This window comes from Odontesthes bonariensis, chromosome 1 (assembly GCF_027942865.1).
Source record: "Odontesthes bonariensis isolate fOdoBon6 chromosome 1, fOdoBon6.hap1, whole genome shotgun sequence".
NCBI lineage: Eukaryota > Metazoa > Chordata > Actinopteri > Atheriniformes > Atherinopsidae > Odontesthes > Odontesthes bonariensis.
Window position 1 is genome coordinate 28,930,576 of NC_134506.1, and position 13,854 is coordinate 28,944,429.

The window sequence follows — 13,854 nt, forward strand, 5'->3', positions numbered from 1 at the left end:
CTGTCTACACAGAAAGAGAAACAACAGTAATGTAACAGAGCCAGAAGAGAGGACTGCTTCTCAAAAAAATACAGAATAGTTTGGGTCATTATGTGTCAGATATTCATTAGGTTGTGTTTTTTTTTTGCTTTTCTTTGCAACTTTCAGTGCACAGTACTGTGGAAAATCTGGAGCCATCCCTTGTTTCTTTGTATTATGCTTCCAGAGAGCCAGACTATTTGAAATCTTTTAACCATTTAAGTGGTCTTGAGCAATGGTTGTCTTTGGAAATGAGCTACTTTTCACCTCTTGTCAGTCTAGTCCTTGTACCTGATTGTTTTTAAAGGATTGTATTTTATCATTCAAACTTTAAAAGCCCACTAACTCAATGAATGAGCCAGTGTTGAGTCGATGCATAACAGACAACTTGGCAAAGAACTCGTTTTATATTGTCGAACTGTATTTTTGCATCAACATGGTGCTACTCAAAGTGCAGTGTGTCTATAACAGATGAACAGTATCTGAAAGTAATATTCTTAAGAAATAGGATCATGCAAAACCTGACACAGGACCTGAGAGATGTATCTGGACTTTCAGTTGATCTCTCTACTGTTCACTGAAACTTCATCATAAATGGTCTCCATCAAAGGGTGTTAGTCAAGAAGCCATTCTTAAGGAAGGGAAACAGTTAGAAAAGGATGAGGACTCCTAAATGACACAAAGAATTGCACTGAAAATCAGTGGCAGCAGGTCTTCTGGAGTGATGAATCCTCCCCAGATCCTGTCAAGGCAGCCGGCTTCAAAATAAGAGCTTTGGAATGTCCTCCAAGAAGCCTGGAGAACTCTTTCTGAAGACTACTTTAAATAATTTACAAGGAGGCTTGTCCAAGAGAGTTCAGACTGTGGTGATGAATAAAGTTTCTCATACCAAGTACTGACTTTCAAGCTCGTTAGAATTGTGTGTACAAACTCTGTTCTTGGCTATAAACTGTATCATTACTTATGTTTGCACGTATTTAAATAATTTCTGCATTTATTTCCCATTTCCCTTGCATTTTATAAAGAAATGAGGGGAGGCTTAAAGCAATACAATGTAACTTCTCAAAAAGCCCATTATGGAGCTCCCCCTATAGGCTTGGAGGTAATGTACAGTTACACTGTCGTAAATACAACACCCTTTCGCTTTCACGTTTCACGTTTGTTGACGAACCGGCGAGGAGTCAGAAGGTGCAAGCTATGTCGACCGAGAAGGTAAGAGTAATCAAATGTACCTGGGAGCGTGAGAGGGGTCTATTCGTTTTTGCGGTAGGTGTGCTAGAAAGAAAGCCGAAGTACTTCCGCTCAGCTCCCGGGCTGCTCCCGGGCCGGTCCAGCAAAGTTACATAGCGCAGTTTTTCCAACTCAGACCCCTGAAGGGCATAGGAGACAGGCCAATCGTAATATTAAAACTCATTCTCATTCTCACAATTTTTGTCAAGCTGTTATTTTAAGGTAGAAATGTTACATAGTATTGCTTTAAGACTTTTTCACAATATTGCATCTGTCTTTTTGTTTCAGGTCTTGGTGTGTACTCCACCCACTTGTTGGTACTGAGTGCATGCACTTCAGTGGGTTGCACAAACAGTTCACAAGCTACAGCTCTGACCTCTCAGCTTCCTCCTGGACCCCTACAGCCACCAACTCTTACCCCTCTGGACTCTAGGACTATATTTGTAGAGTAAGTATACAAACATGTACAAGAGTGCATGCTGTGCTTATGTGACCACATAAACTCTCCCAGAACTCTCATCAGTAAGTAATACTTAAGGGTTTGTGTAACATGGCATAGTATGGGACACAATCATAGATACATTTTCTGAGTTTTTTTTTAAAGTTGTTTACACAACACACAGGCATGTTCTTGCCAAGAAACTTCTCAGCAGCAATCTTATTGAATCATTATCTGAAACAGTTGTAAGTCAAGTGTAAAAGTGTAACTTTTTAGTTGTTTTTCATAAATGCTGTCGGAGCTGGAGCAACAGAGTCAGTGACCTTCTGCGGTAGTGTTTAGCATGAAGAATATTCTTCTGCGCTTGACCTTTCATCTTCACAGAGGAGACAGTGGAAGATGGAGCTCAGGTTCATGTGCAAGTGTGCTCGGTGTATCTGTGTGTGAGTCTGAGAGTGTGTGTGTGTAACATTTGAAGGCAGTGCAAGTAGTGAGGTGAAGATACAGTGATTTTGGTAAAGCTTGACTTATTTAGGTAAGCACATAGTTTTAGTTTTGATGTGACAGAAGAGTCCTTACTTTCTTTTTATTTTCAGTTTGGAATTGTAAAAAATAAAAAAAGAAGACAAATAATAGGCTGCTGAAACAATATCAGTATCACAAAAGTCATTTATTTATTTATAATACAGTAACATTTATAATTTCAAGTGGGTTTAGAGAGGAAATCCACAGATTAGAAGTACACATAAATTTAGAAAAATATGTAAAAGTCTGTTTTTGAATGAAGCATTTTGGAAAATGAATTGTTGCACATAAAACTCATTTATCAGTCTCCTGTAAAAATTTGCACGTGCATTTTTAGACAGACGACATCATGAAAAAGAAATCCTGTGGCGTAGCACGAGATCCAGCATCATGTCTTGAAGCCTGTAAAACATTTTTGAACAACATACTCACCAGATGTGGGAAGGCGGCGTATTGCCTTGTTAGCACATTGGTAATAGGCAGAGGTTGAGAGTTCATACGTGGTCAATACCACTCTACTGACTGTGAGAAAAGCTGAGAAAAATGAGTAGGCAGACAAAGAGAAAGAGGGCTAGACTGAGATGTGGAGAAAAGCATATAGCGGTGTTGTAAAGTAAAGAATGTGAATAGTGAGTCGATAAAACGCATTAAAAGAAAATGAGATAGGGTTGTGTGAAAGAGTGAGAGTAGGAGGATGTGAGAGGCTCAGGAAGACTTCAAGTTGCAAACGGTTTTTATGTGCCCTCACCTAACTTGTCCAACTCAGACATTTGTACACAAACAAGCAGACATAGACAGACCCATACAGTCGTTCATGCACTGCCAGTCTTTGTGCTCAAGACAGCATACCTCCCTGTCTCTGTACCTGCTTGGCTAAAATTAAAACACCCAAAGTGCAGTTTTTGTTTTTCTGAGCCCCGAATAATGCTGAGCAATCATGAAGTCAGTTTTTATCACATTGATGTTGGTACATATGACATTAACCTACAGTATGTATTGTCATGTGAGGATTTGACTGCGATATGCTGAAAAAAGCCCTCAGCGACTTCACTGTAAATTCTGAACACACTTTTTAAACCAATGTTATTTTGAAAACCATTACCGTGGTGAGTTATGATACAGATTATTACAACTCCCCTTTGATTTGGTTTTTCAAAAGTGGACATACATCACACTGCCAATCGACAGCATATAAATCTTGAAATAAATGTGACAGATTAGCCATAGTGGCTAATTGTGTGCTAACACACACTCATCAGTCATTCAAGAACTGGATTTTTAATGGGAGGAAACAAGAAAGGAATCCATCACTTTTTAAAATGGCCTCCCTCTTCTGCCATGCCAGGAGGGTTGGGTTACACTCTGGGAATGGTAAGAATTGCAGGTCAGTTAATTGATTAAATAATTACTTTGAGAAATAAATAATTAAATAAATTGATAATAAAGGGCTCCCATTGTTTTCCACTTATTCTCCAAAAGTGTTCTTTCAGAATCATTGGAAAATGATCACATTATGAAGTTTTACATGAAATTATTTCACCACTCATTACAAATTATGTCATGTTAATAAGCACATTAGAAAGATGTAAGTCATCAAGTTCAGCAGATCCTCAATTTCCAATAAAAGACGTAGTAAATAAACAAACAAAGCAAAAAAAACAAGATAAGTTTAGCATTAGGACACAACTGTTTCGTAATGTAGAAAACAGCAATGTAGAAGAAAAACTGTTCACAATAGTAAAAGTAATTTGCAAATAACTGCACTTTAAGATGAGCAGCGCTAAAAGAAGGAATTAGATAAATTAAACAAAAGGCCAAAAAACAGTTGACAAATACCTAAATAGCACAGAGCACAAATAACAGAGAATTGATAGAAAGCTCTTTTTTTAAAAAAAAAAGGTCAGTTTTAAGTGTATTCTTAAAACGGAGAAGCATTTATCTTAATTTCTTAATTTTGATATCAACTTACCATTTAGAAACATATCAACCATCTGTAAGAAAACATTCAAATGTTTTTCTGTTTGTGCTGGGGATGACCCAACTGTTCTAAATATAGAAAAGGAGACACCCCTACCTCAGAAAGGAAGCTGTATGCTTGTCTCTGTCCAGCTCGACATTTTATTAAGTCTGCTTGTATGTTTGATATAAGGACATCTGCACACATGAAGATATACAGACCAATTTTTTGCTGTGATTGGACTATCCAAAAGCCCACACACTCTCTATCTCACTGCCTTTGCATAATCTTTTAGTCCTAATGGAATCATTGGTGGTGTTAACATCTAAATCTACTAAATATGAGTCACAAGTTCTGCAATCGTGGAGCGAAATGATGACGGGCCGTTTTCAGCGTTATATTTTTGTTGTCTTCAAGAGGAAGATTTCAGTTTTATTATCGTCACCTTTATATTTAATCTAAGAATAAAAAGGATGCTCTGACCTTATAATGCATGTGGTGTAATTAAAAGCGTTTTCCCTGTGAAATGCAATGAATTTATCTCACGTAAAAGCTCGCTCAGAATGGGATGTTTAAGTAATGCTCTAGTGGTAAATTATCTTCAATCTCTGCTTCCTCCTATCTTTTTCCAGGTGGTCACGACCCTCTCAGATAAATGGTGTTTTGGAGTTCTATTCCATCTTCCTGTCATATGACGGCGCAGAGCCTGTGCTAGCCTACAACAGCTCGGAACTTTTTGAAGAACACACACTCCGCAACCTAACCCCTGGAAAATCTTACACTGTCATTGTGGCTGTGAGTCCCCTTTACTCTTTTTTAAAAAAATGCATTTATTTTTAATTTGATTTGCATTATTATAGCCAGCCTTATGTTTGTTTTTCTGTATGTGTGTTTTGTTTATGTCAGGCCTGCACAGGAGGTGGGTGCACATTAAGCCCGCCAAGCCAGACTCAGACGGAGGAGAGCACCCCGGAGAATGTTCCTGCGCCGCTGGTCACTCCTTTGTCCCCACATGCACTCAACGTCAGCTGGACTCCTCCTGACACTCCGAATGGTGAAAGCGCACACACCTACTGAGATACACACACAATCAAGTACATACATAAACATAGATCAACATTGACATCTACATTTAATCAAAACATGAGCTAAATAAAAATAAACACACAAGATATCAATCATTTCCACGGATGAGTCTTTTTCAAACATATTTCATGTAATTACAGTTTCTTGGACACAGTAAAGTTATTTAAAACCAGCCAGACAAAACATGTAGAAAAAGAGTTGCAACACGTTAAAAGGAGAATGGTTCTCTTTGTGTGAAGAAAATCAGCTGAGATGGAGATAAAACAGGTAGAAGTAAAAGAACAGAGGGAAATAGAAAGAGGAACTAAAAGGGGAAAACATAAATTATTAAGAAAGAAAGGGGAAAGAGATGGAGCAAGGCTAAGAAAGGAAACAGTTTAAGACTGGGACTAACAGAGAGGGATAGGGAGAGGCCAGTGCTTCGCTGAGCTCCTTTAAGTGGATGAAAAGTGCTCCCTTTTGACTGAAGTGAGAACTGCAGCCTGGAAGCACATAGCTTGAAGTGACTGACTTTCTGTCTGTTTTCTCTTTTCTTTTTACATTTATCTCATTATCTTGCAAGGAATTGGAATAACTGTATCATATTTTAACTGGGTGCAAGGCAAACATTTTTCCAGCATTTTTTGATGCTCATTTGTAATTCTGTCAATGGAATTTAGAAGCTCTAGGTTGTCAAAAGAAGAGGGTCTTATGCAGTATAGTGAAACTACACGATACAGTGTTTCTGTGAGAAAGAGAGAAGGGAAGGATCCATAATCAGTAAGTATGCTGCTGTCTGTAGTCCCCATAATACAACAGCATCCACAAAAGAAAGTCATTTCTCATAGTCCATATTTGTTTGTTAGTTTTCCACATACTATAAAACAAAAATAATCAAAATCAGGAGTCAGTCTGTATCTTGAGTTAACTTTTTTGTGGTGTCGTGACCCTATATAGATCAAATTATATTTAAAAGATATACATTTGTTGAATCCAGAGCACACTTTTTTTGAGAAACACATTCAAAAGAAAATGAAAGACCCAGTATCCCCATATGTAATTCACCAGCTGAAGCTAGCCTTGGACCTGTATGACATCTCTTTCTCCATTAATTCCTGACATCCTCTTCCACTTTTGTTTTCCACAGTACTCTACCTCTCTGTACAAATGCCAGCGTATACCAAAAGAGTAATTGTAATAAAGTAACAGAAATACCATGAAATACTTTTTCTTGAAAATGAAAAACAGAAATCGTTGAAATTGCTTTGACACAATGCTTTTTGTGTCCTAATGAAATTCATCTTAAAGTGGTTCTGCAACCACTAAAGTGCTGTTCGGTTGAAGTTAGATTATCTACCATAAGCTAAATGAAAACAACAACAAAAAAACGATCAAGGACCATATTAACAATAAAGTATTAACAGAGTATCTCATCCCGTTTATTTAGCGTTAAAAACCATCCTCCCCACCCCACTGACTCACAGTCTAACTTACAACACACTGCCACATATTGAGTCTTACTGTCATGCTCATTAAAGTTTGTGTAATTCTATGATGCGCTCATGTGTATGTAATGTGAGTCATGTGTGTTTTATGCTCAATCCCACATGGGTGCATTTTTCCACCATAAACCCTGTGATGTGTGTACATTTTAGCCTGCATAAATGGCTTAAAGCGTTTCTCATCTGATGACAGAAATTCATAACAAGGCAGACACTTAATCATGATTACTCGATTATCTCATGCTTAAAAAGCTTTAATTTTTGCTAAAAAGGCAGAGAAGCTGAGTTCCTTTTTTCTTTTTTTTTCAATTACTCCTCTTTTTTTAAATAAATGAATAGCAACAATGATGATGGTGATGGGTTCCAGAGGAGTTATATCCTGTGTTATTTTCTCTCAGTGTCCCCCCGCCTTTTCCCCAATTCTGCAGGGATTTGTGGGGGATAATCCTCTCGGGGATTAGGTCGGGGCAACACGCAGACAAAGAGGGGAAATAAGCCTGTTATGCATTCGCTGCTTCATTTCCCAACCTGTCTTTATTACAGCCTATACTGATATGGGCTTATTCACACACACACACACACACACACACACAAGCACATACAGATGTCCGCACACATATACATACACACTCACATGCATGTGATTGGCCACATTAAGAGCTTCCTAGATAACTTGCGTCCGTGGGGTTTTTGTGTCTTCACTTCCCTGATAGGTGTGTATATCTGTATTGAGAAATAATAAAACCCACACATGATTATAGCAGAATAGACTCTTAGTTCTTAGCACTGATCTTTTGAGCCCCCTGTATGCATTTTTATTAAGGAAAAGCACATTTGGCACCGTACTGTTTCATTTTTTTATTAGGTAGATGTAATGTCATGTAATTATTGTGCTGGTGTGTGTGTGTGTGTGTGCGTGGACACGTGGGTTCCCATCTAAATGTGTGTGCGGATCTTTGTGTGCCTGTGGATGTGTTTGTGTGCACACCTATTTGCGCCCTCTTTTATGTGTGTGGCAGACTTCACAGATGAGGAGCTGAGCTGTGTGTGTGTGTGTGTGTGTTCATTCTTGTATTACTGTCCTTCTCGGGGCCTTCATCCTCGTAACGCCTTTGGTTACAATTGTCATTTCTGTGCTGTTTTCATCTGTAGGACACACTGACTAGCAGGTCTGGAGCCCCTAAGTCAGTTTTCATTTGCATCGTAATACAGTGACCCAGAGTGCATTGCAACATTGCGAAGCTCACTTCATGATTAGAATTTCTCACCATCTTTAGACAGTCCTACATAATATGAGTGACCAACGCAACAACAACAAAAAAGTGGACAAAAGTTGTCAGAAGATGACATCTTTAAAAACTGGTTTGATACAAATAAATTAAATTATTATTAAATTAAATTAAATTTACAATGAAAAAATGAAAAAAATGACTGACGAGTGTAGATGTTTCATACAGTCTTCGACAAATGTTTTGTTGTATTTTGAAGCTGTTAAAGTAAGAGTTTTGATTACGTGCTTTTTCAGAGACGTTTTGGGGCAGGACATAAAGCAATGGTTTCACTGTGATGGTATGGAAGAATTAAGTGGTGTACAGACTGACATGTCACATTTGTCCTATAAACTAAACAATAAGAACAATACATGCTTATACTTCAAAAACATGAACTATCTAGTTCAAACAGGCTCACTTAATATCTTAAAGCTTTCTGCCACATTGAAGATTTGCATTTGTCCATTTTATTATTTACTTCTGTACCTCATGCATGTTATAATCTGATGTCTTCTTTTGACAGGTGTTATAAAAAGCTATGGTCTCTGGCTGGATGGAGTTCTGATTTTAAACTCAAGCTCTTTCCAGAGGTTCTTTGTGGTGGAGGGACTCTCTCCTTGGAGCCGACACGTCCTCAGGCTGCAGGCCTGTACAGCACAGGGCTGTGGAAAGGGGCCGATGGTCGGTGAATCTCTAACTAGAAAACACTGACACTATTTGACAAGAACAATTTAAGATGCTATGGGACCTTTCATTCTATAAGCCATTGCAGCGTTGGTAATTCTAACTCGAGATTGTCAAACTGTCCTCTTTTTTTTTTTAATCCATTTAATTTATTCTTCTTCGTGAAAAAAAGAAAGTTCATAAAATCTTGCAAAAAGCAACTTTATTCGTCCAATCAACACTTGGTACTTAAAGCAACGAACGTCTTACAAAATCCTCCATTGGGTCAATCATCTTCCATCAGATAGTAAAATTAATCGGCAAAACCGATTTTCAGGGAGTACACTTTTGTTGTGACACACAAAACTGTAAATACACTTGGCATGTGTTCTCAGACATGTGCAAAGTTTATGTGTGCATGTGTCACGGGGCGTCATAAAGGTGATCGATTTTCTGGGCTCGATAACGTGCGGTTGGAGCGGCAACAGTGACATTTGGTAGAAAACGCCAGTCCTTGCTCAATGACGACTCTGACGACGGGTCATGTTTTGAGGCATATTTCCAATACGGATACCGTGTTTGGTCAAACACCAGAAAAAACAGCTGAGTCTGCAGGAAAAGAAAAGAAGAGGATGAGGAGGGGGGTGAAATGAAGAAGAGGACGCAATGACAGGATGATGAGAATAGGAGGTGAGGGTGGTGGGATTTAGGAATAAAAGATTTAAATGACAAGGACTGTGTAAATGATCAGAGAAAAGTGATAGATGAGGTGGAAAGGTTAAAAGGGGCAGCAGAGGAAATGGTGAAATTCAAACATTAATGGCGGAAAGAGAAATACAGTGAGTTTGAATTGAGAGAAACTGTTAAAGGAATCCAGCAGAAAACTAGAGATAAAAAGCAGGCAGTTTCATATTTCATAATTACTGTATGTGTTTACACTGTAAGTGATCAGCTCAGGTAAACATCTCATGATTATGACCGTTGTCAAAGGAGGGCAGATTTTATGCTATTATTTCACAATTAAAGAAATTCTCTGTATAGATTGTCTGTGATTATCAGTGTGCTTGTGGCCTCGTATTTTTATTTATTTTTTTATTTTTTTAAACCAGGTGGAGATGCGTACGTTAGAGATGGCCCCAGAAGGCCCTATACTGCTGGAGCTGACCAATCAGAGCTCTAGATCAGTCAGAGCCCGCTGGACAGCGCCTCCGAGAGCAAATGGAAACCTTAGCTACGCAGTTTACTACAAAAGCAAAGGTGACACACAAAGACATTTGGTCTGGGTCTCTCTCTTTGTCACATACAGAAACTCAGTGGACCTTGAAAGTTTGTGAACCCTTCAGAACATATAGTTCTGCAGAAATATTGCCTGAAACATAAATAGTCCACACTTGTAAAGTGCCCTTTCACTTTAGATAGGTCATTAGAAGCACTTTACTGCAAATACTTTAGATATTTACAGTCTACATATGCAGCATATTTTAATTTCTCATACAAATTATATTTGTCCATGTCTTAATACACTTATATAAATTTTTGTCTTTAAAACAAGACAAATATGACTTGTATAATTACACGTTCTTTCAATAAGATGGGGCTCCAACCCACAGCTGACTGCTATCCCATTCATTTAAAACATCTGACTCTAATTTCATCCCTCAATTACAGGTAAAACCTAGAGATTCAGGCACTCTCACCAACAGATTTGTAATCTTGGATCATTCGACTAAATAAATGAATGACTAAATGTAACATTTTTTATCTTTAAATGTTTTCTTTCCCTTTATTGGACCGGTGTGAAAACTGTAATAGGCTTGCTACATAAAGGTAGTGCGTTGGATGGTGTTTCACAGTGTCTGCGTCCTTATCAGATTCTCTTGAGAGCAGCAACTGACAAATACACCTCATGTGTAGACATGCTTGATATACAGTACTTACTGCTGATTTCCTGAGAGCACAATAATAATATTACCAATTTCAAAACTGCCAAGTGGGTTTTTTGATAAAAGGCTTTTCAAAGATGAGTCGTGCCGTGCAATATGGATAGAGATGGACTTACAAGTGCACACACACTTGCACACACAACCCACAATCACACTTCCAACCAACAAAGCCAACTTCTCCTGAAAGTCAGGCATGAAATGGAAAAATGACAGAAGGAGTAATCAAACCAGACTGGTATAGCAAAGGCAAGGTTTTTTGATATTGCCAGTGACTTTAGAGCGAAGATGATGTTGGAGCGTAGAGGGAAATAGTGGATGGAAGGAAGAACAAAGACAGGTAGCTATAAAACAATAGTATAGAAGAAAAGGGGAGATGGAAAGCTTATTTTTCCATAGATGTATAGGAAGAGATTGCATGTAAAACAGTGTAAGATATGATAAACAACAAAACTGTGGAGATGGCAATAAAACAGAATTGGAGAAGTGGACATGGAAAGAACTGAGGATAAAGGAATATACGCATGCCCACACTCATCCTTTAATTTAGGTATATTCACCCGGTCTCTCTCGCTCACACACACACTACACACACACACACACACAGTGTGTGACTTTGATCTGTGCATCACAGAGAAACCGACAGATGAAAACGAGTGGAGAGACGGATAGGAGATTGTGAAAGGAAGAGAGAGATGGTCTTTCACTCTAGTTGCCCATAACCCCTTGTTTCTGTGATGCAAATTGCCTTCATCAGGCAATATATTGGAAAAGCTTACATTTTTTGTGCTTTTTTCTTTTCTTTGACTTGCATAACTTCAATATGGAGACCTCTCTCATTTGATCAACCAGTTAAACTCACCCTGCATTACTGCATTATAAACACTCCTCCTCTCCTTTCCCATTCTTTCAGTATGCATTGTATCTCTTTTTAATCCATTTTCTGTTTTCAGTGCATGTACATGCATGCATAAATGTGCTACCAAGATGACCAGTTTCCACTCCATTAGATTTACATGTCACTGTTTCTCTGTCTTTTAGTCGGTGATGGTGTGTTGAATGGAGGTACAACAGCAAGCATCTGGTTTACTGTGACTGACGTACAGCCTTACACAAACTACAGCTTCTGGATCAGAGGGTGTAATACACAGGGATGTGTTGAGAGCCTTCCAATCATTGTTACTACACTCCCAGCAGGTACAAACACTTGTACATTACAAGTTCAATTTCTTTCCACCAGCAGTCTGCATTATATGAATTTCAATATTTACAAAGTCTGGACACAACCGCCATACAAATGAGTGGGCACATAGTAACGTTTCAAAAGACTGCCCGAAATCTTTTTGACTAGTATTCCAAGTGTCATTGTTAAAGACCTCCATTGCTCAACGAATCTCAATCTCCCATCTCAATCTTGAGATTGAGATTTTAGGGTGAGAAAGCTAATACAGGTCCTCATACTTGTTGAATTACCTAAATATTTAATTTGTGAAAATTTCTTTCAATACTACACAATGCAAGAGAACTAGGCGACTTAGTCGTCTTGCTTTGGGTTTCACAACTGTTGAACAAAGTAAGACAACACAGTTGAGCAATTGCATTGTTTTGCTGAGACAGTAAATTCATAATGAACAGTAATTGACTAGTTTAATGTTGCCTGTAAACTCTCTTCCGCCACTGTACTGATGCAGAATCTACCAACGCATCATGATCTATGATAGAATAGAGAAATTTCCACACTTCTCAAGTAGATGATCATTGGTATTGTTTGATCATAGTTAGTTGAAAGGAATTTTTTTTTTCTTTCTTTCCTGATGGAAGGTGAACCTATATGTTGGAGAAATTCCGAAAATGAGCGCCTCGAGCTGTGGCATAATTATTTGTCTGTATGTCTTGTATGCATAATTGAGCTTATTGGTACAGATATGAAATTAGTCTTCAAGCCTCTGGTCCGTTTGGATCTTTTTTTTTTTTAAATACAAAATCTATTTAGCTTGATTCAGGTTCCCAGAAATGGGAATAATCTAAAAACTTAAGTTCTAAACATTTTCAGCTTAATAGAGTAATACAATTCCTTGGAAATGTTCATTTGCTTGGGTAAAACAACTGCTTATTAAATGCTTGATTTAACATTAATATATATTATAATCATCACTTTTCATGTTTAAACTACAGTGTATTTTAAACAGGGTGAATAAGTGGCAGAAAGGCATTGTAGTGATAAGTATAGCTGTGATTTCATTAGTGTAGAATCCTCTGTCAGTAATAACCATTGCCTTTTTATAACCTTAATACAAGCCATTTATATCTAAAGAATCAGCTCAGCTCCTCATCTATGAAGTCTGCCACCGATGAGGTTGCACCATCATGTGCAGTAACCCAGAATAGACAAACCAAGCACTGGCTGTAGAGAGGGATGTTCACATTTTTTTGTGGCCACCTGAGTTTCCCACACACACTTTGGAATGGGAGGGTCAAGTGAGGGGATTTTCAGTTGTTTACAGTCTGTAATTTTACCACTAAATGTCCATCCATCCATCTTTTAAATGTATAAATGTTGTTGTGTTAGAAAAATCATCATTAAACTTTCCTAGTTGATTACTTAATCATAACAAGTTTGACAGTTTTGTTGGATTACCAGTATTTTCAGATTGTATGCTTTCATATGCAAATTGTGTATTATAACCAAATGTCAACTAGCATGACAAAAATGTCTTTTTGCATGTGGTGCCCCACCTCATGGTGTTAGAACCCCTCTAGGTTATTTGATTAACTAATTCATACTAAATTACACTCAACACACAAGGAATGGAACATTTTGTATCTTGTTCTCTGACTTCAGTTCCTAAGTATCTGAACTGAAAAGTTTCCTTTTTTCAGTTTACTTTGCAAAAGAAACAAAATATTCACAGGAGCTGAGACAACAAAAGAACAATCTTATTATTGACTTAATAGTTGGAAAACAAATGTCTGTTTTACACAGCTTGTGTATATGAGAGAGCGAGCGAGAGAATGTGTCTGTGTGTAGAATCGAGGCTGTTTGTGCACACTGATAAAAGTTAATCAGAGCAGTCTGGAGATATTGCTAACCATGCAGTAACACAGAATCCATAAACACACATTTTGCCACTTTGGCTAATGTTACTAAAAGTATTGAATGCATACACTTCTTCACACCCTCGTCTTAGTCAGAAAACAATAAACGGCCGACTTGGGAAAGTTCTGCTGTTCAAGTTCAAAACAA

General features: G+C 37.9%; 1 protein-coding gene across 1 annotated transcript in view; it reads left to right on the forward strand.

The window, feature by feature from the left end:
• ush2a (Usher syndrome 2A (autosomal recessive, mild)) overlaps positions 1-13,854 on the forward strand; it is a 222,274-nt gene that overhangs the window by 106,736 nt on the left and 101,684 nt on the right. Inside the window, exons 41-46 of the mRNA XM_075463126.1 lie at positions 1,537-1,696; positions 4,802-4,964; positions 5,076-5,223; positions 8,531-8,688; positions 9,780-9,927; positions 11,652-11,807. Coding sequence (XP_075319241.1) covers positions 1,537-1,696; positions 4,802-4,964; positions 5,076-5,223; positions 8,531-8,688; positions 9,780-9,927; positions 11,652-11,807 — 933 coding nt within the window. The remainder of the gene's footprint in view (positions 1-1,536; positions 1,697-4,801; positions 4,965-5,075; positions 5,224-8,530; positions 8,689-9,779; positions 9,928-11,651; positions 11,808-13,854) is intronic.